This window comes from Phalaenopsis equestris, unplaced genomic scaffold (assembly GCF_001263595.1).
Source record: "Phalaenopsis equestris unplaced genomic scaffold, ASM126359v1 Scaffold217952, whole genome shotgun sequence".
Classification (NCBI taxonomy): domain Eukaryota; kingdom Viridiplantae; phylum Streptophyta; class Magnoliopsida; order Asparagales; family Orchidaceae; genus Phalaenopsis; species Phalaenopsis equestris.
In genome coordinates, this window is record NW_018236428.1 from 137345 (window position 1) to 162309 (window position 24965).

The 24965-nt window shown below is 32.4% G+C and overlaps 1 protein-coding gene across 1 annotated transcript; it reads right to left on the reverse strand.

Moving 5' to 3' along the window:
* Positions 1-9464: 9464 nt before the first annotated feature.
* Positions 9465-10558, reverse strand: LOC110037280 (protein OPI10 homolog). The gene is made up of 2 exons (XM_020741883.1): positions 10297-10558; positions 9465-10208 (listed from the first exon to the last, which is right to left on the reverse strand). Exons 1-2 carry the CDS (start codon positions 10397-10399, stop codon positions 9733-9735), a joined length of 579 nt encoding a protein of 192 aa, XP_020597542.1. The 5' UTR covers positions 10400-10558; the 3' UTR covers positions 9465-9732.
* Positions 10559-24965: the final 14407 nt, after the last annotated feature.

The window sequence follows — 24965 nt, forward strand, 5'->3', positions numbered from 1 at the left end:
TTTTCTTTGAAGGCATTCCTACAAGAGTAATCAAACATTAATTTGTGGAACCGAAATATATGTGGGGTTATATTCTAGAATAGAAGTAAATGCTCTAATTGTGTGTTAGTAGCACCTCTTAGTACCATAAAAAATGGATTATGTATTGAAGTGTGCTTTTATTGTACAACAAAAAAGTGAAATTAATCCTTTCTCTCCAAGCCAATTACACCATACATTTGTATTAAAACAAGGTCTAATTTTTTTGAGCTTGACGTGAATAACCATGTAAAAACTGTAGAGTATTCATGCTCCTAGCTTGCATTCTACAAAATGAAGCAACAAGATAAACACATAGTATTTGAGGTGCAAAGAAATAATTATATGGAATCTCTCGCTGAAATTCAATAAAAAAACACAGGATATAGATGAACAAATCTTGGAATCCTTAGAAATCCAATTCTTCTAAGCTAATGGTGGTTGTATTTGATTTGCTTATGGATGGCTTAGATATATCCAAGGTTTTTTCTTATTGTATTTCTAGACACTTTGGGTGAATGGGTTTAGCTAGGTTCTTATGTGGGTGTGTTTGGGTCAATTGGCTTTGATTAGTTCAAACTTAATTTGAATTTAATTGAATTGGATTGGGTTTGATAGTTATTTAAGAGACTTAAGGACCTTGCAACCAAGTTTTATTGTAATTTGTGATGCTTTGATGCAATCTAGCCCAATGGGTATAAATTGGGTAAATATGGACTAATATGGTCAAAGTAGGTTGACCAAGTAATCTTGACTCAATAACGAGTCAAAGAGGGGCTCCAAAGGATGTAGAAGTTGATCCTAAGAATGCTTGGGTTCTAAGGGTAAATTAGGTTACTTCTTGATTCTAGATAATCTTACTTGGTCTAACTTTATTGGTTGCATATCATTCCCTGAGTAATTTTTTTTAACCTAAATATTTTAAGTATTTATAATAATATCCTTATCTATATCTTCTTCAAATGGCTTCTGAGTATAATGCTCGTCACAAGTGAAAGGAGTAGACCCTTCAACTACAAAGTTCTATTATTGAACACCTTAACATATTTCCTGAATGAGTACCCTTAACATTCATTTAGCTTGAGTGGCCTCAACCAAGTTTCTATTCTTTGCTAGTGGTACAATATATTAAGGGGTCCTAGGTGTAGAGAAGTTAGAGTGCAATTTCAAAGTTCTTGTAAAAATTTTCAAGCATTTTATTTCCAGACTGGTAAATGTAATCCTCCTCAGTTAATAATCAGATGGGAAGTTTATATGCATGCCTAAACTTTGATATATACAGTTATAACTTATCAAGCTGAGCATGAAAAGTGTATTTCACTTCTAAAAAAATAATAATATTGATATATTTCATCAATACATTTTATGTGATGTTAAAGATTTAAGTGACATGCATAAAAATATCAAATTTTAGGTATTAGATATGCAAATAAAAAAAAAAATTGTAGTATAAATGTAGACGCCCCTAATAAAATATAGCGATCACCATCAATTGGGTTATCATTCATAACATATGGGTAATCATCTTTTCTGTTTTTTTTTTTTTTTTTTAGGATTCCCAAATTACAATTTGTCCATAGATGCTTTCTGGGGCTGGAAAGAAAGATTTTGAAAAAGAAATGAAAATGAATGTACTTTTATTAATACAATGTTCAATGGTGTTCCTTTGTAATAAATATTACATTACCAAATTATAAAGGGGATTTTACATACATAACACACAATTTCTTATGTATTTGTGCATAACTTAAGACCCGAAATTTGATATTTACATGCATCCCACTCAATTCTTTAACATCACATCAAAAATACCGGCATCATCACCTTCCAAAAGGAAAATGCAACTATTAATGCATATATTTATGGCACCATATGCTATAAGTGTAAATAACAATACTTTGGCTTTAGGTATGTAATTCATATGAATTATGTTAGAGTTTGCTATATCATTGAGATATAGATGTGCACCACAACTTATATATAATATAGAGGCAATAAATTTTTATCGGGACTAAAGGTTGCAACTAATAATATTTAGTTCCCTTAACAATCGAAGAATAAAGTATAAAAGTGAAAAAGATTAGAACAAGGGAGATGCAACTTTCAAAAGATAAAAAAATTCTATCAAGATTCAAAGGATCGCATATTTTTCGGTCCAAAGATATCTATCAAGCCAGAAATTCAAAATATGGAAAACGCAATACACAATAACAGTGAGTCAAATTTATAAGAGCAACGAGACATTAAAAAAATAATATGGTGGCTAATGTCTTTATGGAAATATCGTTTCCTTCTTGTGTCATCAACCAATACATATAGCTAAAAATTATCTTATTTTAGGACAAAGCCCTCTAGCATAGAGAAAAGTGTTGCATCAGACCAAAGAAGTTTTATCAAGAAAATATTGGAATCAACTGTGTCAATTCGGAGTTAGAATCAAACAACAAAACTCTGAGAATAAGGTAGATAAATTGCCACAAAAAAAAGCAAAGATTTGCTCAATGTTATTACAAGTATATATAAAATCTATACAATAGAATATTATAAATTTAATTTCTATAAAATGTTTGTGGAGACATTATTTTATCATGCTTTTATTAAAATTAATTTAAGTAGTGAATTTTGAATGGGATGATCATTGTGAATAAGTTTTTAAATGATTGAAGATAAGTTTAAGGACTGCAGCTTAGTTGACCATTCTCTCAAGCACAAAATAATTTTAAATATACAATGATAAATCAATATGATGATTAAGTTACATTTTAATGCAACAAAATAGAGTAATTGAATATATTTCAAGATAACTAAACAATCATGAAAGAAACAATTCTACATATGATCTAGATATGGAAACAATAGCTTTTTCACATAAAATATGTACATTATTTACATGTTTAATGGGATGTTTTTATTGATCATCAAAGACTGAATATATTTTCATTGAGAAAATAGAAATTTAAATAGTGGTGATGGCTAAAGCATAAAGATTATGCCTGATTATACAAAATCATCTACTAAAGATAAATATCATTGCAGATGCACTACATTAGAAAAACTTCAAGCAGCACAAATTAGTCAATCACTCAACAAAAGCTGTTAAATAAAACTATACATTTACTTAAACTGTCAGAAGTAAATTTTAATGATAAGAATATTGTTCAATTGTTTCAGCTAGTAGTCTGATTTACTTTGAAAGAAAGAATAAGACATTCACTAAAAGATGTTCGTATTTAAAAAAATCTTAAATCCAATGAAAAAAGGTCATGTAAATGAGTAGTTTGATGAAGATTAAGTGTTATATATAAATGTAGAATTTATGTTCCGAATATTGATAATTAAGGATAACAAGTCTACAAAAAATACATTTATTTGGTTAGACTATGCATATGAAATAATAAAATATATTAGAAACAAAAGGAAATATTTTGGTGGCAAAGATTGAAAGAATGTGTTGCAAAATTATGGCTAAATGTCCAACTTGTATGTTTCTTAAAGCTAAACATCAAAGAACCCGAGGACAATTGCAGCTATTGCCAAATACTAAAGTAAAAATGGGATAAAATAATAATAAATTTTGTGGTTGGTTTAGCCAGATCAAGATAAGGACATGACAATATACATGGGCATAATACCACTAATTCTATATATATTTTCGTCTATTAAACAAACTAATAAGAAATAAACATTATTATACATGGACATAATACAAATACATGAGGTGCCAAAGCTTATAATTTCAAATAAAGATGGATGTTTTATGTACAAATCATGGAAAAATTTTCAGGACATTTCGAGCATAAAATTGATTACTAGAACAGCATCCGCCAACGGACGACCAATCAAAAAAAAAAAAATTTAATTTTAGAATATTAATTCACACCACATGTCTTTATTTTTTATGGAGGTTAGGAGTCATATATACCACAACAAGAATCTGTATATAACAATAGCTATCTGTTAACTATCGGAATGACTCATATTGAAGCTATTTACAGAAAAAAAAAATGATACTGCAATGCTGGGCAGAGACGAACAAAATTTATTACTGATGATTTGGTAAATAATGCTAATAATAAAATCTAATAATCAAATATAGATTGAAAGCTATACAAGATCAACATCAAAATTATTATAAACTTATGAATGAATCAATGAAATTTAAGATTAATGAGTTTGTATTTATTAAAGTCAGTCCAATAAAAGATATGAAACGTTTTGGAAAGATAAGAAAATTACCTCTACAATATAAATGATTTTATGAAATTATTCAATAGATTGAGAACATGATTCACATATCGACTTTATCAGTACACATATAGGGAGCACATAAAATATTTCATATCACCACACTTCAAGAGTATATAAAAATAAATCAGGATATCACATATCCAATTAATTTATAGACTGACCTAACTTAAACACCGAAACTGAAGATGATATTGGAATATGTAAACAAATTCGCAATCAAAAAAAGCAAAGAACATTTGGAATATAATATGTTAAGAATAAGAAGAAAAAAATAAATAAAAGTAAGTTCACAAAAAAATGGACTAGCATAGTACAATAAAGATTTGACACTAAACAGTTATATTTATTTCTATCAAAATTTTACATTTAATGTACTATTAGTTACATTCTCTTCGTTCATTAAGTATCAAAAAAGGTATATTTAATATTATTGTGCGCAAAAGTGGTCATAATTATAAATGTTAATGCTCATGTTAGCTATACATTTACATAAATTACTTTATTTCAGTTAATTTAAATCTTATTTTATAATTGTTTATTTTATTGAGTATTGAATTCTTAAATACTATAAATACGATATTAAAAAAAATGGAAATCCGCAGGTGGATTTGTAGTTAGGTGATCACTTTGTCTGTATAACAATTTGAGAGTACAGACTTGAATGTTTTATTAAAAACAGATGTGTTATATAAACTAAAGACTCATGATACATATGATTTTATATTTGAGGATTAATTATAAGCTCTATATTTTATTTTGATGATTGTTCCATACATGCTTCCATATTACAATTTATGATTAATATTAGAATAGCTAAAATATAATTGCATGTTTGGTGATTATTTAAAAATAATAATAATTCTCTAGTCAATCAATTTTGATGAATAAAAGTCAGCATATCCTAGTATAAAATGAGTAATTGAAATGCATCCTCTGTTACACCTTTGGTTCATTAGGGTATGAAACATACAAGCTAACATTGTCCACATAGTTGCATTGCAACTTTCTCCAGCAAAACTGACACCACATCTAGCTTTTTCCAAAGAAGCATCATCCACTATGGCCACTTTAACTTTGTTGTAGCCAAAATGTTACATGCATTTATAATAAACATAAGTCGTGTATCACGAATTAACACTTATCAACAAATAATGGATATTGTTCAACAGAACTAAGCCCTATATAATCATTCCTCTCTAAGGCTTTTCCACGTAAAAGCGCCTCAAGTATCTTCCCATTATTCAAATAATCATTATTGCAATAGCCTAAAAATAATTTCAGTTTCAATATTGCTCGAAGAAATTTGACATGACGCTCTTGTAAAGAACAATAATTACAATAATACCGATTTTAGGAGTTTGCTATAGTGTCCAAAAGCATAGACTGTCCAAAGACATTTGCCATGCCGCTGTTGTAAACAATAATAATTACAATAACACCAATTTTAAGAGTTCACTATAGTGTTCAAAAGCATTAGATTTTTAGTTATAAAAATAGCAATATTGCAGGAAGAGGAATTAAGAATCAAATTTACTTTTTCAGTAACTCAATTTCACAATATTATCATTGTTGGTTCCAAGCCTGGATGTGAAAAGTGGAGGGTTGCGTTAGATAGTCGACAGCCAACATAAAACTTGTCAAAAAAAAAAACATGACATGAATTCTTTTAATCATTGTGTAAGTGCTACCGTTAGATGAAGATCGTCCCCTGAAAGCGACTGGTTGTATGGTTTGAATACAGTGAAAAGTGTGCAAGGTTCGTTACACCGGTATCCGGGTGTAATGTCAAATAAGCAAGTGTTCCCACATTACAGACGGATGTGGGTGAAGAAATTAATCCATGAAACTAATATTATGATAGAATCCTGGAATATGGGTACTCATAGTGGCAAATTAATGGAATTAGTTGATGTTATAATTCATAGAAAGATAAACATCTTATGTGTTTAAGAAACTAAATGGGTTTGAGAAAAGGCTAAGGAGATTGATAACTTGGGTTTTAAATTTTGGTACTAAAGTAAGAGTCGCAGTAGAAATGATGTAGCTGTAATTATAGATAAGAATTTGAAAGATAATGTTGTAAAAATTAATAGAGTTGGAGATATAATTATAGCTCTTAAGATTATTGTTGATACTAAGGATACTAAGAGTTGATACTAAGATTTTTAATAATATAAGTGTTTATGCTCTTCAAGTAAGTTAAGATATATGTTCTAAAAATAAATTCTGGAATGACTTAGAAGACTTAATATAATGATACCTCTTGAAAAAAAAATTTTATTGGAGGAGAGTTAAATGAACATGTCGGTAGAGTGATAGAAAATTTTAGAAATATACATAATGGCTATGGCTTTGAAGTGATTAATAAAGAAGGTAGAGTTATATTAGATTTTGTTTTAGCGTAGTTTTAGCGTATGATTTTGTGCATATGATTTTATTATTGTTAATACTTTATTCAAGACAAGAGATGAGCATATTATTACTTATAAAAATGGATTTAATAAAACACAAATTGATTATTTTCTTATGAGAAGAAGAGATCGTGAATGTAAAGATTGCAAGGTCATTCCAAGTGAGTATTTAAGTACTCAACATCGATTATTAGTTCGAGACTTTAAGATGAACATTTGTAAAATAAATAATACTATAAATCATCGTCATAAAATTAGATGGGAATACATAAAAGACAAAATAAAATTATTTTTATGAGCAAAATTTAAGATTTCAAAATTTGGGATATTCATGAAGACACATATTCTATATGGAATAAAGTAACAAACATTATTAAACAATTGACAAAAATTATACTTACAGAATCAAAAGAAAAAGTTTCTATAAATAAAAATAGTTAGTGGTAGAATGATAATATGTAAGGAAAGATAAAATAGAAGAAGTTATGTTAAAAAAATTTGTTTAAATGTAAAAGCCAGGAGAACTGAGAAAAATATCAAACGGCCCGTAAGCAGTCTAAGAGAACAATCTGTGACGCAAAAAATTATGTTCTTAGTGATCTTTATAACAGATTAGATACTAAAAATGGTGAAAAGTATATATATAAACTAGCCAAACAAAGAGAAAAGAAAAGTAAATATTTAACTCAAGTAAAGCGTATTATAGATGAAAATAAAAAAATATTTTTCTTATGAAAAGATATTCAAAATAGGCGGGTAAGTTATTTTAATTCACTTTTTAATGAAGTTATGGAAAATATGATCAAACTTAGTGATCTTAATATCATTAATAATAATAATAAAATATTTCATTTTTACCGTTGCATTGATAAAAAAGAAGTTAAGGAGACTTTAAAGAAAACTAAAGGTAGAAAGTCCACAGGACCTGATGTCCCAATTTAAGTGTGGAAATATTTAGAAGATTTGAGAGTTTCTTGGCTTACTAATCTCTTTAATATTATTTTAAAAACTAAACAAATGTCTGAGGAGTAGAGGAAGTGTATTTTAGTCTCAATCTTTATGAATAAAGGGGATGCACAAGAGTGTGCAAATTATAAAGGAATTCAATTGATGTGTCATACTTTAAAATTATGGGAGAGCACAACTGAACATAGACACAACTGAACATAGATTAAGACGTATTACTAAGATTTCTCATAATCAATTTGGATTAATGTTGGGAAGGTCTCCTATGGAAGCTATACATTTATTGAGAGGTTTGATGGAAAAATTCAGAGATAATAAGGAGGATTTACATATGATTTTATTGATTTAGAAAAAACTTACGATAAAGTTCCAAGAGATATCCTTTGGAGAGTTCCCGAGAAGAAAGGTGTTGATATGACTTAGATTCAAGTCATTAAAGATATGCACACAAGAGCTGTTATTTGTTATCGAGCAGAAGAAGGATTGACCAAATATTTTCCTATTTTTGTTGGTTTACATCAATGATTTGCTTTAAGCCCATATCTTTTTGCTTTAGTTAAGGATGGTCTTGTTGGACACTTAGAGAAGGATGTACCATGGTGCATGTTTTTTGCTGATGATATCCTTCTCACAAGATAAAAAGCTCAGAAAAACTTGAATTATGGAGGTCTACCTTGGAGTCTAAAGGCCTTCGTTTGAGTAGAACAAAAATTGAATACATGGAATGTAATTTTAGTTGTACTAGCTCTAATGACAGAAATGTAAATATGGGTGATCAAATTATTAAAAGATGTATTCTCTTTAGATATCTCGGGTCTATTGTTCAAAGTGATGGTGATATTGATGGGGATGTTATTAGTAGAATTTAAGTTGGTTGGTTGAAGTGGAGGAATGCTTCGGGTATATTGTGTGATGAAAAAGTACCGCTTAGACTGAAAGAAAAATTTTATAAAATGGTGGTGAGACCTGCAATGCTCTATGGTGTTGAATTTTGGCCTTTAAAAGAGAAGCATAAAACTCAGTGTTGTCGAGATGAGAATGAATAGGTGGATGAATGGCTTTACACTTAGAGACATAATGCGAAATGAATATATCCGTGATAGGGTTGGTGTAGCTCCAGTGACGAACAAAATTAGAGAAGGTCGGTCGTCTTAGATGTCGTCTTAGATGGTTTGGTCACATTATACGTCGACCATTTGATGATCCGATTAGAAGAGTAGATTATTTAGATTCGACTTATGTTAAGAAAGACAGTGGTATACCTAAGAAGACTTGGGCATATTATATAAAACATGATGTTAATTTATTAGAATTAAATGAAAATATGACACTAAATAGGACGCAATGGATAAAAATGATTCATGTAGCCGACGCCCCCCCCCCCCCCCCCCCCCCCTTCTTAGTGGGAAAAAGGTTTTGTTGTTGTTGTTGTTGTAGTAACTCAATTTCATACTCTACAGTCCTTCAAGAATAAAGACGAGATGTAAATTGCAGTATCAAGTATTTTCCCGTGATAAAAGACTTGTAAAGAGATAGTACAATGAGTCATACAAAAAAAAAAATGATCTTCATACAAACCTCTTATTTTGTATTAATCTTTTACTTCTTTAGTAAACTTTTGCTATTCCTCGGTAGCTAATCAAAAAGACCCCATGCAGGATAATTTTGGTTAGGAAATTCTAACTCAAACCATCCTAGACGAGAGTTAAAGCTACCCTATGCAATATTGTTATCACCTAAAGACTAATCCCCCTATGAAAATAGAGAACTTATGAATCGTTTTAAAAAACAAATAGCATAAAAACATAGGAAATATCCAGTACAATGGGCAACTGAATTTACTAATGATTAACAACTACAATCATACATTTTATTAGAACAGAAAAATGCTTTGGCGATGGTGATAATTTTCAATGTGAATTTTCTTCCAAATTAAAAATAAGCCTTAACAAACAGCTAGACCTAAAACCCACCACAGGGCATCACAATCCCTAAGCCAAGTTCTCTTTCAAGGCAACGGATAAATAACTTCTTTCAGCACAAATCCAAGAGTAAGAAAGCTCATACCTTTACCCCCCAACCTCACAAATCACAATGCGAAGCCCTTGAGGTAGGTGGGATCCCGCTTAGCCCTCTCCTGGAATTTCTTAAACCATCGGTCCAGTATATCCATAGGCACCACGAGCCGAGAACCATCCACACCGCAGAACGACTGCATAAAATTGAAGAGATTCTCACCAACCCGCAATGCAAGCCGCTCGATCCTCTTCTCCGCGCCGGCGTCTACCATCGGAGGCAACGCCGCAAGGTCCTCAACAGATACTCCGATCTTGGCCGCTCCGCCGCCGACCTGGATGGCTCCCGCCGCAGCGTCGGCTATGTCAGCAGGGGCGGGGGGCCAAGGGAGGGAGAGGACAGCTGAGGGGCGGGTGTTGTGGACGGCCCCGCAGAATAGGAAAGGCTGTCCAGGGGCTTGGACGTAGACGGCAAGGGCCTTCTCAGGCGGCAGCAAGGCGGAGTTGAGGAGGAAAATGCACATATCTTTCACCTCGTAGTAGGCTGCACCTGCGGTAGGAAAAAAAGTGCAATTTGGGATAGGGTTAGGGCTAGGGATGCGGTTGGAGTAGAAGGAGAAAATACTGTCTTGACATACCGACGAAGGTGTTCATGTCGAGGAGCCAGTGGAGTGGGTCGATCTGGGAGAAGGCGGAGATGTCCATTGGAAAGCTTCGGTCGGGGAAAACCACCCCGAACATTTCTTCTTCTTCGGGATGATTTGTATTCTGATTTTGAGCTAGATCCTCTTAGCAATTCCTAGGACTGGATAAAACACAACCGATAAAATCGGGGGAGAATGGAGCGACAGTAGAGGAAGAAGGTTCTACAAACTTCTGGAAGAGTGGAGCTGCAGACAGGTGGACTCCGGGTACAGCCATTAGCAACGTGGAACAATAAAGGATTGGGTGTGGAGATACAAAAATAGAAATTTAATATTTAACATCTAAAAATTAGTATGTATAAATATAAAATATATCACATCTAAAATTAATATTTATAATTAAGAGATCCAAAACCTTAATCTAAAAACTAATACTCTTGCAACCTCCATTCACAGTCCCTTAAAATTGGTTTTTCCCTCTCCATTGTCTCATTCTTACCTTAACCTCACACATGAATTAGCAAATGTCCGCACTTCACAAAAAATAAATAAAGATTAATATAAAAATTGTTAACCTCAATTTGTCCGTTAGGTACACCCAAGAGATTTGAGCATTTGAACCAAGAGAAAATGAAAGAAAGATGATGAGATAGAGAATGAAGATAGAAGATGAGCGCACAACGACTTGCCCCTCTGGGCAAAAATGAGACAATTTTAGACTCTTGTGACATATTTTATATAATTGAATGTTTTAGGTATATGAAGAGTGTGAAGAGTCTAAAGTTGCTTCTTGTAAGAAAATACATGAGAGAATGGAGATGCAAAAAAATTTTACTACATAAAATGACCACCATATTTATAGGAAAGGGTGACCAATAAAGAAAAATTACATTTATAGCCCCGCTTTATTAGGGAAGGAGAGTGCAAGTTATTCTAGAAAATAAAACCCTGTGAGCCCAAGGTCTTATCGTTCTTTGGCTTGATCAGTTGAGACCAAAGAGATGAATCAATTAGTGTTTTCGATCAGTCATATAGACGGGAACCATCTGTCGATCGGCGCTTTAAGTATCGGTGATCGGGAGAATTCTTGGAGATATTCAAGGAGATGGGTTCATCGACTGATGTTAGCCAGTCGGATGAGCTGAGCCGGTCATTTGTCCATGATTTTTGTCAAGGAAATTATTATCGGTAGAGAAGCCTTGTGCCCTCAAGCAGAGAACGACTTATAGGTGTGTATCGCTGAATTGGTTCGACAAATACTCTCTAGCGTGAGATGATCAGTTTTTCTGAGGTTTGCAAGTCGCTTTCTTGTATGTTCAACTTTTTTATGTCATTCTTTTCATGGGCTATCAAATTGCCTCGAGATTCTTGTGTTGGTTTTGTTTATAAATGAAAATAATTTAATTTGATATATAAATTTTCTGGGTTGGAGAATATTTCACAATTTTTTTCCTATTGATGATATTCTTAGATTAAAAGGGCTGAGGGGCCCCGATAAGTGTCGGTTATGTAAGCATACAGAAGAATCTACTGCTCACCTCTTCTTTCAGTGTCCTTTCTCCCAAACTGTTTGGAATGAATTCATCAAATGCTTAACTATTAATACATTGTTGTTGGATTGGTATCAATTAACTCTTATTGGACTAGTTGGGCCAAGGAAAATCTAATAGAGTTTTAAGAAATCATGCCTCAAAAGAGATTGATATCAGTTATATATATAAATAGATTGGTATCTTTTTCCTCGTTCTGTGAAAAGAGAAGGGAATAGAGAAATCTTGCTTCAAGCGCTTTATCCTATGATCTTTGTTTCATTATTGTGATTCATTTAAATGAACTTTGTTATAAGGTTTTAAGAATTACTAAAAGTTTCGTCAAGTGAGCGTGTTGGCATAGGGTTTCAACCTAAGCATATGCCATGTGTCCTCTACCCTAGGGTTTCTATTTCACATGTCAAATATGTAGTAATTAAAAGAAGAATCGCATTGGCGTACATCTAAAAAGAGCAAATAATAAAGTATAGTAAATGAGAAAATAGCAGAGTGAACCTGACGCCTCTGATGTTATTCCAAAAAGTTTGAGGTTAGGTATTAAACGTGCAAATATATGAGAATTGAGCAAACATTGAACATTTTAAAACTTAGATGTGAAGTATATTAAATTATAAGCATGCATGTTTATATGCAGTTAGGTGGTCGATATATGAAAAAAAATTAGGACGTGATATAAGTATCTCTAAGCTAGGGATGAGTTCAGCTGCTGGCCATCAACCATGATAACCCATTTTGAGGGGTGTCCATAGGCAACTAGAGCATTAATGTGCATAAAATAACACTAATTAGAAGCTATCAATAATACAATCAAGAGAGGGTAACTCGAAACCCAAACAAAAATGACTGACAAGTGGGCATATAAATAGTAACACCCAAAATTCTCAATCATAATGCATGTAATTAAACATATGATTAGAGCCACCAGCAGCCCAATTCAATAAAAGTTAGCACCACAGACAAAAAGATTTCCAATCAAATGGTCCACAAGTCATTCAAATTTTGGGCTAGAGCCACCATCTACCCAAGAATGAAAGGGAAACTCTAAACCATTTATTGGTAAATAGTAATACTAGTCTTAAACCTTCACAAAGTCTTCAGGTTATGAGGTATAACACTACTCTATTGGCACGAATATAGTAAAAGATGTCTTACAACATCTCCCATGTCATTAACACTTCAAAATTATAAACTAGTTCAACGATTCATATAAAACTTCCACATTTCAATACTTTGAATACTTCTAATCACCAAAAAAATTCAAGAATGACATTTAAGAAATTTCATAGCACCAGCCGCCCCGAAGTTTGACATATAATTCAAACTTTAGGTTGTAAGACATGTAAATACTTAGGAATTGGGTGGTGTGTATGTAAATGCCCCAATATAGAATGTTAGGCATGGGTCCTCGAGAAGTTTGTAAATAAATCTACAAAACATCGTGTTCCTTATCGGACTATAACTATAAGCTTTGATAGAATAATCAGTAGGCCGATGAAAATTCTGCTTTTGAGAGGAGGGAGTTTTTGAGATGTGTTTAGACTTCTTACAACTCTACCCTGTTTTATGAATAGAGAATGTAATCCTAGCGGCTATTATTTTCTTAAAGAAAGCCTTCTCAAGTCAAATGTGCAAAAAGTTGTGGTCCTTATGGAAGTCAATAAATTAACAGATGGCTTAGTTAATAAAGTTCTAGAGAAAAAAAGCTTTGTGTCATGGTACTTAAGATAATAGAGTTTTATTTCGCTTAAGCTCTAAACTGTGTCGAAAGATACCAATCTATTTACATATATAACACCCAAATCTTTAATATCGTAAAAGAAATTCCATCATTTTAACTTACCAAAAAAGTGAAATACACCATTTCATGCATAGGATAAGGAAGTATGCGTGTAAAAATTGAACTTTAGGCGTTGGATATGTAAACAGGTAAGAAATGAGATGCATGTTTCTAAACCTTCCTTAAACAAAAGAAAACGCAAAACATATTTGGTCACAAATTTCCTTCAAAGGATCATTGTTGTATACCCTTTTGCTGGCGAGTGTATTCCTGTAGAGCAATTCCTCCACTAACATGATCATTGATTGATCTGATTATACCCAGCTGAGGAATCTCAACAAAAGCACCTAAAACATGAAAAATATTTATAAGAACGCCTTCCTTCTCTCTTCCCAACACTAAAATCGATTTTCTTTTGGAAGACAAACATGTCAAGTGCCATACTATTTGCGGTTTGCTCCACAAAATACTAAGCAAATACATATATAGATAAATAAATAAATAAATATTATAAAAGGAAATTGGTATTTGATAGAGGCCCAAATAATGATTTCCCATCTGCTAAGCTCCATGATGAGAGCCTACGCTATGTGCCTAAATATTCGAGAACTCAGCGTCATTAAGGATCGAAACCATGACATATATGTATGTGTGTGTGTGTGTGTGTGTGTGTGTGTGTGTATTGTAAAAGGAAATTGGTATTTGGCAGAGGCTCAAATACCGATTTCCCATACGCTAGACTCCATGATGAGAGCCCACGTCATGTGTCTACCTATTCGAGAACCCATCTCAACTAGAGATCGAACCCATGACATATATATATATATATATATATTCCACCCCATTGATGTGGGGTGGATTTAGTGTGTTAATTTTGCAAATATTTTTCATTATTATAAATTACACATGACAGATACAATATTAAATATGCAAATTAATCCCAACAAAAATAACTTTTATGAAAATAGTTTTATCTTTTAAAAATCTTAAACTGCCAAATCCCCTAAAATTAAAGCAAGTATATGTATCGCTCAAGTAATAAAGTACTCTCATGGAGTCCTAGATATCGATCTCACAAGGAAGTTGGAAATGCCTATTAGTAAATTTTTAAGATTATAATCTAAATTACAATTTTAAACTACAAAAGTAAAGTGCTAAATTTGAATATAAAATAATAAAGTGAATGCTAAATAAGATGCAGTAAAAAGTCAAAGTTAATTAAACTAATTGCTAAACTTTCAAAAGTAAAATAACGAAACAACTACGAAAACTAAATAAAGTTTTTGTGACGAAAAGTTTAAATTTAAGAAAGCATACTTCCCTTTTACAATGAATATATGGATTGTAAAGAAATTAAAATCATTTGAAAATACATATATAAATTGTTTTGTGTCAAATATGAGCAATCATTCAAATATGAGCAATCAATATGAGCAATCATATTCTTTACCCTCTTCCAAGTGCATAAAGAACATGGACTAATCCAGAGTTTCATTCTTAATTCTTTGGTTAGGTTGGGAGGATACCGGCTGCCACTCCATAGCTCCCACTACTCGCTCACCTGAGGGCTAACAATCTTGCATCCGTTTCGAATTAACTGAACGAAATTGGAGGTTTTCATCTATCACATTAAAATCTTCAATTTTGCATCCAACAAAGTATATCTCCCTATTTATTTGCACTCAACTCAATGGATGACATCCTCTCTCATGAAATCAAATGTGATTTTTACTATGTTGTAGAAATCAAAGCCCTTTCGAAATATATATTTCTCAACACATTTTAACATTTCAATTGATCAGATCGAAAAGTAAATGAAGAACAGAGTTCAAATCATCACAAATTATTGATATATAAAACCATATAAAACAAAATCAATTCTTCACAAAATCATATCTCAAAGTAGATAGAAGGATAAAGAATACTACTCACAATTCATGAGAAGGATACGACAAAACACAAATTTCATTAATAAAAATAAGTTTACAATACAAAAGAAGTAAAAGACACAACTTATCTCACAATCATTCCCAAGAAAATCCTTAGAAGTTCTCTTCAAGTCTTTCTCTCCTTACAAGCACTCTCAATTCTCTCTTAAGTGTAATGAAGAATAAATCTCTTACATTCCTTCTCCTCTTACAATCCTTGATGCAAATCTTCAAGTCCTTGACTTTCTCTCTCTCTCTCTTCCTTTCTCTCTTTCGCCCCCTTTACATGCCACTTCCACCTCTCCTTTTCTTAAACTTTCCTCTCTTTTATTAAAGGCTACCTCCTGATCTAGGACTTAATGCTTATGTACAGTATAGCAATAGTTCTGATGGTTTTTTCACTTATATTTCTTTATTTTGCAATTTATTTTGCAACAAAATCCTAAAGAAAAATTAAAATTTAACTTTTTAACTTATATATATTTATATTGAGATACTACGCAAGTATATGTATCGTTATCAAGTAATATAAAACTTTTTGATTAAGACCTGAATATCGAACCCACAGGGAAGATTATGTAATATGCACTTTTTAGAAAGTTTTTCTATTTTTAAAAAGATAATTACTTAAACTAAAAATGATTTTTGCTGGAATTTAAAATTTAAATATTTTTGGTATTTTTGATATTTTAACGAAACAGTAACAACTAAAGTTTTTGTAGAAGAAAAGTACTTAATATGAAAATATTTTTCTTCTTATCATGAATCAGTAATAAGTATAGGAATTCTGTTGTGGAAGTATGCAAATTGTGTTGTGTCAAATAGGAGTAATAATAATCTTTACCCTTACTAGAGATGCTATAAAGAATATTGGTTAATTTAATGTTTGAATAGTTCTGAAGACCGGCTAGGCAAGGAAGATACTAGCTCTCACTCTAGAGTTCCCTCGATTCCCTCCACCTGGGGGCTAACATTCTCGTATCAGAATCTAAAATAATAAACTAAGTTGGGGGCTTTAGCCTGTCACTTTAAAGTCCTCTAACTCTACACCCATCAATGAATATTTCTCTATTTATTTGCACTCAATCATATGAACTACATTCTCATTCATACAACCTCTTGTGAGTTTTTCCAATTGTTGAATGAGATAATACTAGTCTGGTTCTTACATTCTCACAATAAATTTTAACATCTGGATTAGACAAATCAAGAAGTAAATGAAGTGCATGGATTTAAATTATCACAACTTCTTCCAACATTAAAGATCAATACTCTCCACAACTTCCATCCAAAACATAATTACTATCATTTTAAGAAGAAAGATAAAGAAAACTACTTATAATCCATGGAGAAAATAAAATAACACTTTAGTTTAAAATAAGAAATTGTTGTTAAACCAACAACAAGTCTCGATTAAAACCAAAAGTAGTCTAAAACAAAAAGATAAAAATTTATCTCAAGTCCTCCACCAAACTCTTGAAGTTCCTTTGAATCTCTTCTCTTTTACAATCACTCAAAACAAAATAACAAAAAGGATAGTGGTTTATGAAAATCTCTCCAAACTAACTCCCCGGAGAAGAACTTTCAAAATTTGCCAATATTTTCAGGACTCTTTTCTAAGTCCTCTCTTCTTTCTTTTATAGTTTTTCCAAGAGGTGCTTTGGAATCTCTTAAAAATGTGTATTGATTCGATGTATTTTCCCAAGAGTCTCATCCTTTCATGATAATTTTCATCTATGGTGGTTACAATCACCTATTAAGCCAATGGGTGCCTAAAAAACCTCTTCAAAATTTGTGAAAATTGATTTTACTCGTCTAGTAACTGCCACTGGCGCTTAAGTGCGGGGTCTCGATGCTTAAACGCGACCTTCTCTGTTTAACTAGCGCTTAAGCGCTGGATCTGGCGCTTAAGCGCTGGATCTGGCGCTTAGGCGTCAAAATTCTTTTGCATAATTTTTCATCTTTTTGCTCCAAATTTGATCCTTTTTCACTCCTTTAAGCATTTTTTTTTCATTTTTACTTGTATCTGAAAGAAAAATACAAAAATACCTTCCATTAAAGTGCAATATCTCAAAAATAGGTCAAAAAATGTGTCTAAAAACACTATATATTTTAGGTGTATCACCTCCCACCAAAAAAAATTAAAATTTCCTCCAAAATTTTATCCAAAAGTCAACTCTTTTGAATTCAAAAGACATGTGCTTTAATCCAAGAGAAATATCCCTTCATAAAAAATCTTCTAAAGTGTTTAGATGCATTGAATCACTCCAAGGGGTGTTTAGAACAAGTGTTCTTTTGAAAATTCGTGCAAAATTTGTCCTGAACCGCCTTAATCCACAAAAAGTCATCTCTGGCCCATCTGGCGCCAATTCTGGCGCATCTGACACTAGTTCTAGTGTCAGCTTACTTAAGTTTGCATTATTCTAGGTTTTGGCGCATTTGGCGCCAGCTCTCTGTAAAAAATAACGATGCTTAGGACCAATCAAGGCTTTGTGGGTAAGGAGAAATTTTTACGTGTGGAGTCCGCACATACGGACCTATGCTGTGATACAGTGGAGGTTCGTTTATTTATTTAATTTTTTCTTTTGTCAATCTTAGCCGCAGTCCATATGTGCAGACTCCGCACTTAAAATTTTTTTGTGGATAAGAGGTCTGTGAGGGTGGCGCTGGTTTAAATAGGAAATTTAATTATTATTTTATATTTTTTTTATTATTCAACTTTCTTTCTTTAATTCTATTTTAACACATAAATTTGTGTGTTTTACCCATACACGAAACCATAACAATATGGGTGTCCTACTTAAGTAAAATTAACATTTCGAACGCGCTCGTGTAATCTGTTTCATCATATGGGGTCGTCTAGACAAACCCATCAGCAATTGAGCCAATTTGAGCAAGTTTCTCACGCGATGCGGTGAATGAGCTCCTTTGGTACGATTGGAGTCTTTCAACAAGAAAATTGTCGATCATCTTTCACCTAAGTGGCGGCTAAAGTCCAACAAAATGTTCTAAGTATCATCCCTCTCAACACACATCGAAGGGTCTTAAATGGATGTCAAAATGAATCAAATTTGGTTTTCTTTGAATTTTAGTTTATGATTGATTATTTCAAAGATTGGTTTTCATTTCGTTTTGAAAGCTGATGTATGAAAAAAGTTAACTAGAATTTAGAAATTTTTTTATACATTTTTATGGATGAAATTGTAATTTATGAAATGTATTTTTATGTTTATCTTTCATGTACAACAGATAATTGAAGTGAGGAAACTAGTAGAGAACTTGGAGTTGAATGATGGATAGTGACACTGGCACCTAGGCGCTAGTCTCTACCATACCAACCTGAGAGGTTGGCGCTTAGGCACCAACCGTTGGGCTCCTAGACGTAGCAACACTGGTGCCTAGATTTCGGGTGCTTAGGAACTTGTTCATCCTTCAGTGAACTGAGAACTTGATGCCTAGGTGTCAGCAGCTGATTTGTGTAGTTGCTAGAGTTGAAATGAATAGACTTAGGGGATTTTATGTTGAAGGAAGGGAATCATGGTTGCTAAGTTTTGGAGCCTATAAATATTCATGCATTGCAAGAGTTAAGGGATTGATGTTGGTTAGTTACTTAGAGATTTTCCTTGCTTTGAAGAGCCATAGCTCTTCTTGTAAATGTCGAGGGAGTGGTGTTCTTCCAGGTAGGACTAAGGGAATCAGGAGGAGTGTTGATTGGAGTCATCTTTGGTCATTGTAAAGGAGAAATAGCTAAATATTTCTATGTACATATTTGTGTATTTTTGTTGTAACTAAGTATCAGTGGATTTCTCTTTTATTCAATGCAATTATTCGTTGATTTCATCATGCTTCTTGAGTATAAATTTAACTCTTTTTTGCGATGATTAGGAAGGATGAATGGAATGTGAAGTGATATGTTTCTTATTTTGAAATGGTGAAGATTAACCTTAAGAACTAAATGTACATTTCATCTTGGCCAAGTGAATTGTTAAAACTTGTTGTGAACCATAAGTCTTGGGAGAGTCTATGGTAGAATCAATTATGTTAATCACATTAAACTATGGTGTATAGATTGATATGCCTTGTAGGGAGATGCAAATGTTAGGAAAATACGCTTTAAAGGTATAGTTTAAGGAATTAAAGTCATTTCTATCCAAGATTTTTTATGCACTCGGAGAGGGTCAAAAAGATTGTTACTCCTATTTGTCACTAGTCTTTTAGTACTTACAACTTTGGATTCCATGTAATTCACTTAACTCATTACAAGGAAGAGCCTCTTAAGTATTTGATATCTTTCAATCCAAATTGTTTCCAAATTGAATTGTTAAAATTAATATTACTTGTGTAGGATTTAAATTTGTTGTTTATTGTAACACAATTGCTAGCTTTTAGACTTTAACATTTTTTAACCTTTTAGGCTAGAACTAAAACTAACAGACTAGATCTTTACAAAAAATAATTATCTCGGTCCTTGTGGGATTGACATTTCAGAATCTAAAATATAATATTATTGATATGAAGCATGCACTTGCAAGATCACTTCATGTGATGCAGCACCTGAAAGTGATATCAAGTTTTTGGCATCGTTGTTGGTGAACAACAATGATTTGACTTAGAAAAAAATTAGTTGAACTTCAATGTCTTAAACTTGAAAAATTGTAGTGTTAACTATTTGTGTTTAATTATTTTATTATTTTTGAAAAACCAAGAAAAACCAAAAATATTTTTGTTTGATTATGTGTGAACTTTTAGGATTAAGGATATGTGGTTCGTATATGCATAGTTTAGAACCTACAGGACTTGAACCATACCATTCTAAGCTAGAGAGAACTATTAGAAAAATTAGAAACAAACAAAATTTTAACAACTCATAGGAGAGATGGCGAACAACCCATAAAATAACCCAGAGATTCGTGAGCCAATCTATGAACATATAAATGGACACAGACCCTTTAGAGACTATGCTAACCCTACAACAGATGAAATTAATTTGAGTATTTTAACCCCTACCGTAGAAGCCAACACATTCAAATCAAATCCTAATGTCATCTGAATAGTGTAGAACAACTAGTTTGGGGTAACCTCATCAAAAGATCCAAACTAACATTTAGTAAGTTTTTTAAAACCTTGCGCCTTGTTTCGCTTTAATGATGTTTCCAATGATGTTGTTAGGCTAAGGCTTTTCCCTTTCTTCTTAAGGGACAAATTTAAAATGTGATTAAACTCATTAGCACTTGGATCAATTGGAACGTGGAGTGAAATCCCAAAAATTCTTAGCTAAATATTTTCCACCTTAAAAAATGGCTAAACTTAGGAATCATATCACTTCATTTTACTAGCATGAAGATGAGTCCATTTTTGAAACTTGAAAACGATTCAAGGAACTTCTTAGGAAGTGTCCCCATCATGCACTGCCCCCATTACTTTATAATTGATCCACCCCATCGATTATCACAATTATGCAAGCCTTGGAAATGAAACCAGAAAACTTGATCGGCTCCCTAAAGCATAGATTGAACCCATGAAAGTGTATTTCCCTATCTATGTTCATTAATTATGGTCTACTTTCATTATAGCTTATAGAACAATGTGAATACTCTAGTTGTTCTTCTACTGATCTCTTGAGTCTTAATGGATCACATTGAATTTTAACAATTCATATGACTAGTATGAAATATAAATGAAGCATAGAATAAAACTCATCACAGTTATATTAAAAACCATATCTAAAAGCATTCTACAAAGGTATAGGAAATCTACTCACAAAGCATCAAGAAGACTATAGAAATCTTCATCATTTAACAAAGCAAATAAACTAAATTTGTGTTTACAACAAGTACAAGATAAATGGTAACATGATACTTAGCTTTTCTCCTCTAAAAAGAGATGAAAATTTCTTTCAACAATGTATCCAAGTACTCTCTACAAGGCTAAGATGATCCCCTTACAGCTTTTGCTCAAACTCCCTAACCAATCTCTCAAAAAAAAGTGAAAAATACCAAACCCTAGATCTTCCTACGACTCCTCTCCCTTCCTCTACTTCCCCAGGCTTTAGAATTGCCAAGAGTCCCTTATCTAAGTGTTAAAATCAATCAAATAACTCCCCTCATCATGCTGATAACAGTAGGATCTGTTTTGCAAGGTATCAATGTCCTGGCGCCCAGTCTGTGGTGCCTAGGCACCACTTTCTCGGGTTGCTTGGGAGGCACTAGCGCATAAACGCCAAGTAAGCTGGAGTCTAGGCACCAGTAAGTTGGCACCAAAGCCCTTAGGTGGAGCGCCTTGGCACTAGTCTGCTAGTTCCATTATGCCTCATTTTGCCTTTGCTTTGCTCCATTTTAGCTTTGCTTCACTTCATATGTCCTACCTATTGTACCTGTAAGAAAAATAAAAAATATCTTTATTTAAAGTCCAATTTTATTTATAAACAGGTGAAAAATACAAAGAAAATTAAGCATGTTTTAGGACATATCAAAATCTCCCAAACTTAAATGTTACTTGTTCTCAAGTAACACTAACATTTTTACATTTTTAAAATTAATTTTAAACATTTTTAAAATTAATTTTATTAATTTAAGGAAGTAAGTTTCATTAAAATTATCAGCAATTTTGCCTCAGGAATATCATAGTTTAACTTAAGAAAAATTCTAATAAATTAGCCTAGAACTAAGGTATAAGAAAACCTTGAGGTATAAGAAAACCTTGTATTTAAGAAAACCTTGTATTCAACTTTAAAATTCTGATTTTCTATCTACTTCAAAAATCATTAATATTTGTCAAACATAGGACCCTTATGAAGTATAGAAAATGTAATCAAAGCACTCTATTTATAAGGATTGACTAATACTTCTTAATATATAAACAAGGTTAGGATTGTAATAAAGTCTTTTGCTTTTAAGAGATTCAAGTGAAACTAGTTTTTAAATAGGCTTCTTTTCTAGCTTCTCCTCCCTTAAATTTGATTTTTCTCTTCTCCCTTTTTTTTAATTTTTTCTTTCTTTACTTTAGGATCCTTTTCAATCCTTAACACATCTATAGAAGGATTACTATATTGGGATAAACTTTTAATAATTTTGAATTTCATTGTTATCTCCTCAAGGTAAAATCTATCACTGTCCTTCACTTTTAACAATTTTTAAAAATTGAAAGTTTTAGTTGAAATACATTTTTAATAGAGGCTCAATTCTTGTGAAATGAAAATCTAAGGATTTCTAGATTTTCAAATATACAACTATTTTCAATAACAAATAGTAAAATCATTTCTCTACATGTTTTCTACAAGATATCTTAACTCTAGAATAGTCTTACTCACATAGAATTTCAAATAAATCTACAATGTCATTCCTAAATCCAAATTGAAGTAGTATAAAGTTAAAACCACATACTTCAAATCCTTTTAAGAGCATAATAATTTTTAATGCATGTTAATGAAGACAAATATAGTTAAGCTATTAAAATTTTTCTCCCATCACCCCCCAAATAAAACTTATTTTTTTAGCATTTATAATATTCATAATAGAAATATAAGCAGGGAGAAAATAAAACTAAATTACTTTCTATCACATGAGTCTATTAGAAAAAGATATACAAGTGTAAAATGAAAAGACACATGTGTAGCAACAAGTGAATCTCAATTCAATATGTTTAACATAAAAGTTGCATTAAAAAGAACTACTATATTACAACAGATAAGTTCACATAAATTCAAAAACATCAAAAAAATACTACAATGCATCCATAATATCAGCAGTAAAAGAGAATGCCCAGTACAATGGAATAAAAATTAAATACATTAATACAGCAGCAAGGAAAAATACAGACACCAGTACATCACTTCAAAATAAAAATCTACTCATCCTCAACATCAACAAGAACATCATCACCAACTTTGGCATCAGCTTCCTCCTTTGAATACTCCTCCATTGCCCCGCTCTACTTATATAACTGGTAAGGAGGATATGCAGGAAACTCCACTATTTTGTCACCCCCAATCCATTGATTATATCTATACATTTCTATTTGAGCAGCATAAACACAAGCTTCATGATAGCTTTGAAGTTTGTTTTGCTAATCCAAGTGTGTCAAATAGTCTGCATTATCATACACTAAGTTTTGAGTAATGGCAACATCATCCTCAATGATCTTCAGGTGCTCATACATTGAGGCTATGCTCATGGGACATCGAGATTGAGAATATGAAGTAGAAGACCAAGAAGAAGAAAGAGCCAGAGAAGAACTCAATCTGTGCCAAAAAATAACATGTTTATCATATATACTCATGGTTGCCTTACTAATGGGCTTTAATGAATGAAGTAGCTCCTTCCATATCTCAAACCCAACATCAATCTGCTGACAAAAGGCAAAAATAGTAGATGTGTGTCCTAACCCTAAAGTAGATCCCCCTTAGCAACATTCATGTTAGAATGATAAATAATAGAACCAATGTCTATAGTTTTCATAGTTTGAATACAGTTGTTGAGAGTAACTCTCTCTTGTGTTACCTCACTCAGATTGGTAGAAGGAATGAGCTTGGCTGCGATGAAGTAATGTGAAGTTTTGGAAGGTGCATTGAGTTTGGATGAATAAAAATTGACCTTATGGTCATTTCTCACCTTCCACAATCCTTCCCCATTGGTTAGAAACCTAATAGTCTCATCAAAATCAGATTCAGAGGGGGAAAAGCTAGAGTAAACACTCCATGGGACATTTTCCAATGAAAATAGTGCATTAATATGTAAAGGAAAAATATCTACTCGCTCCTCGCTCACAAAAACCGAATCAGATGAGGCCTCAAGGAGGTGTCGGTTGCCAATTAGAATTCTGTCAGTCTCTTGGAAAATAATTTATTTTAATTTAATATATATATATAAATATATATATATATATATCTGTGTGTGTGTGTGTGTGTGTGTGTGTGTGTGTGAGTGTGTGTGTGTGTGTGTGTGTGTGTGTGTGTGTGTGTGTGTATAAATATATATATGAGGAAGGAAGTTGTTGATGTGGAGATTGTTTCCTCACCTTCTACTGAACTCGTGACCTCTAGTGAAACTAAGGCTGAGTCTGAGGGCTGCCCCACACCAACAGTTCTTGAGACTGAAACACTGATTAAACTGCAGAATACTTTGGAGGAGAACTGGAAAATTCACACTGCCAAAAATAAAAAGGACAAGCTATTGAACACCAAAAAACTACAGCAAGGAACACCTATTGTGATACATGGAAGTGGCTCCAAGGGAATAGCTGGGTCTTCCCCTAAGACTACTAGAGGGAAAACCAGATCTAGATCACAACCCTCACTTCATCCCTCCCCCCAAAATGATTAACATCTTATGCTGGAATATTAGGGGTATTGCCCACCCCTTTTCTCTTAAAAGAATTTTATATTTGAATAAAAAATTTCAGCTTTGGTGC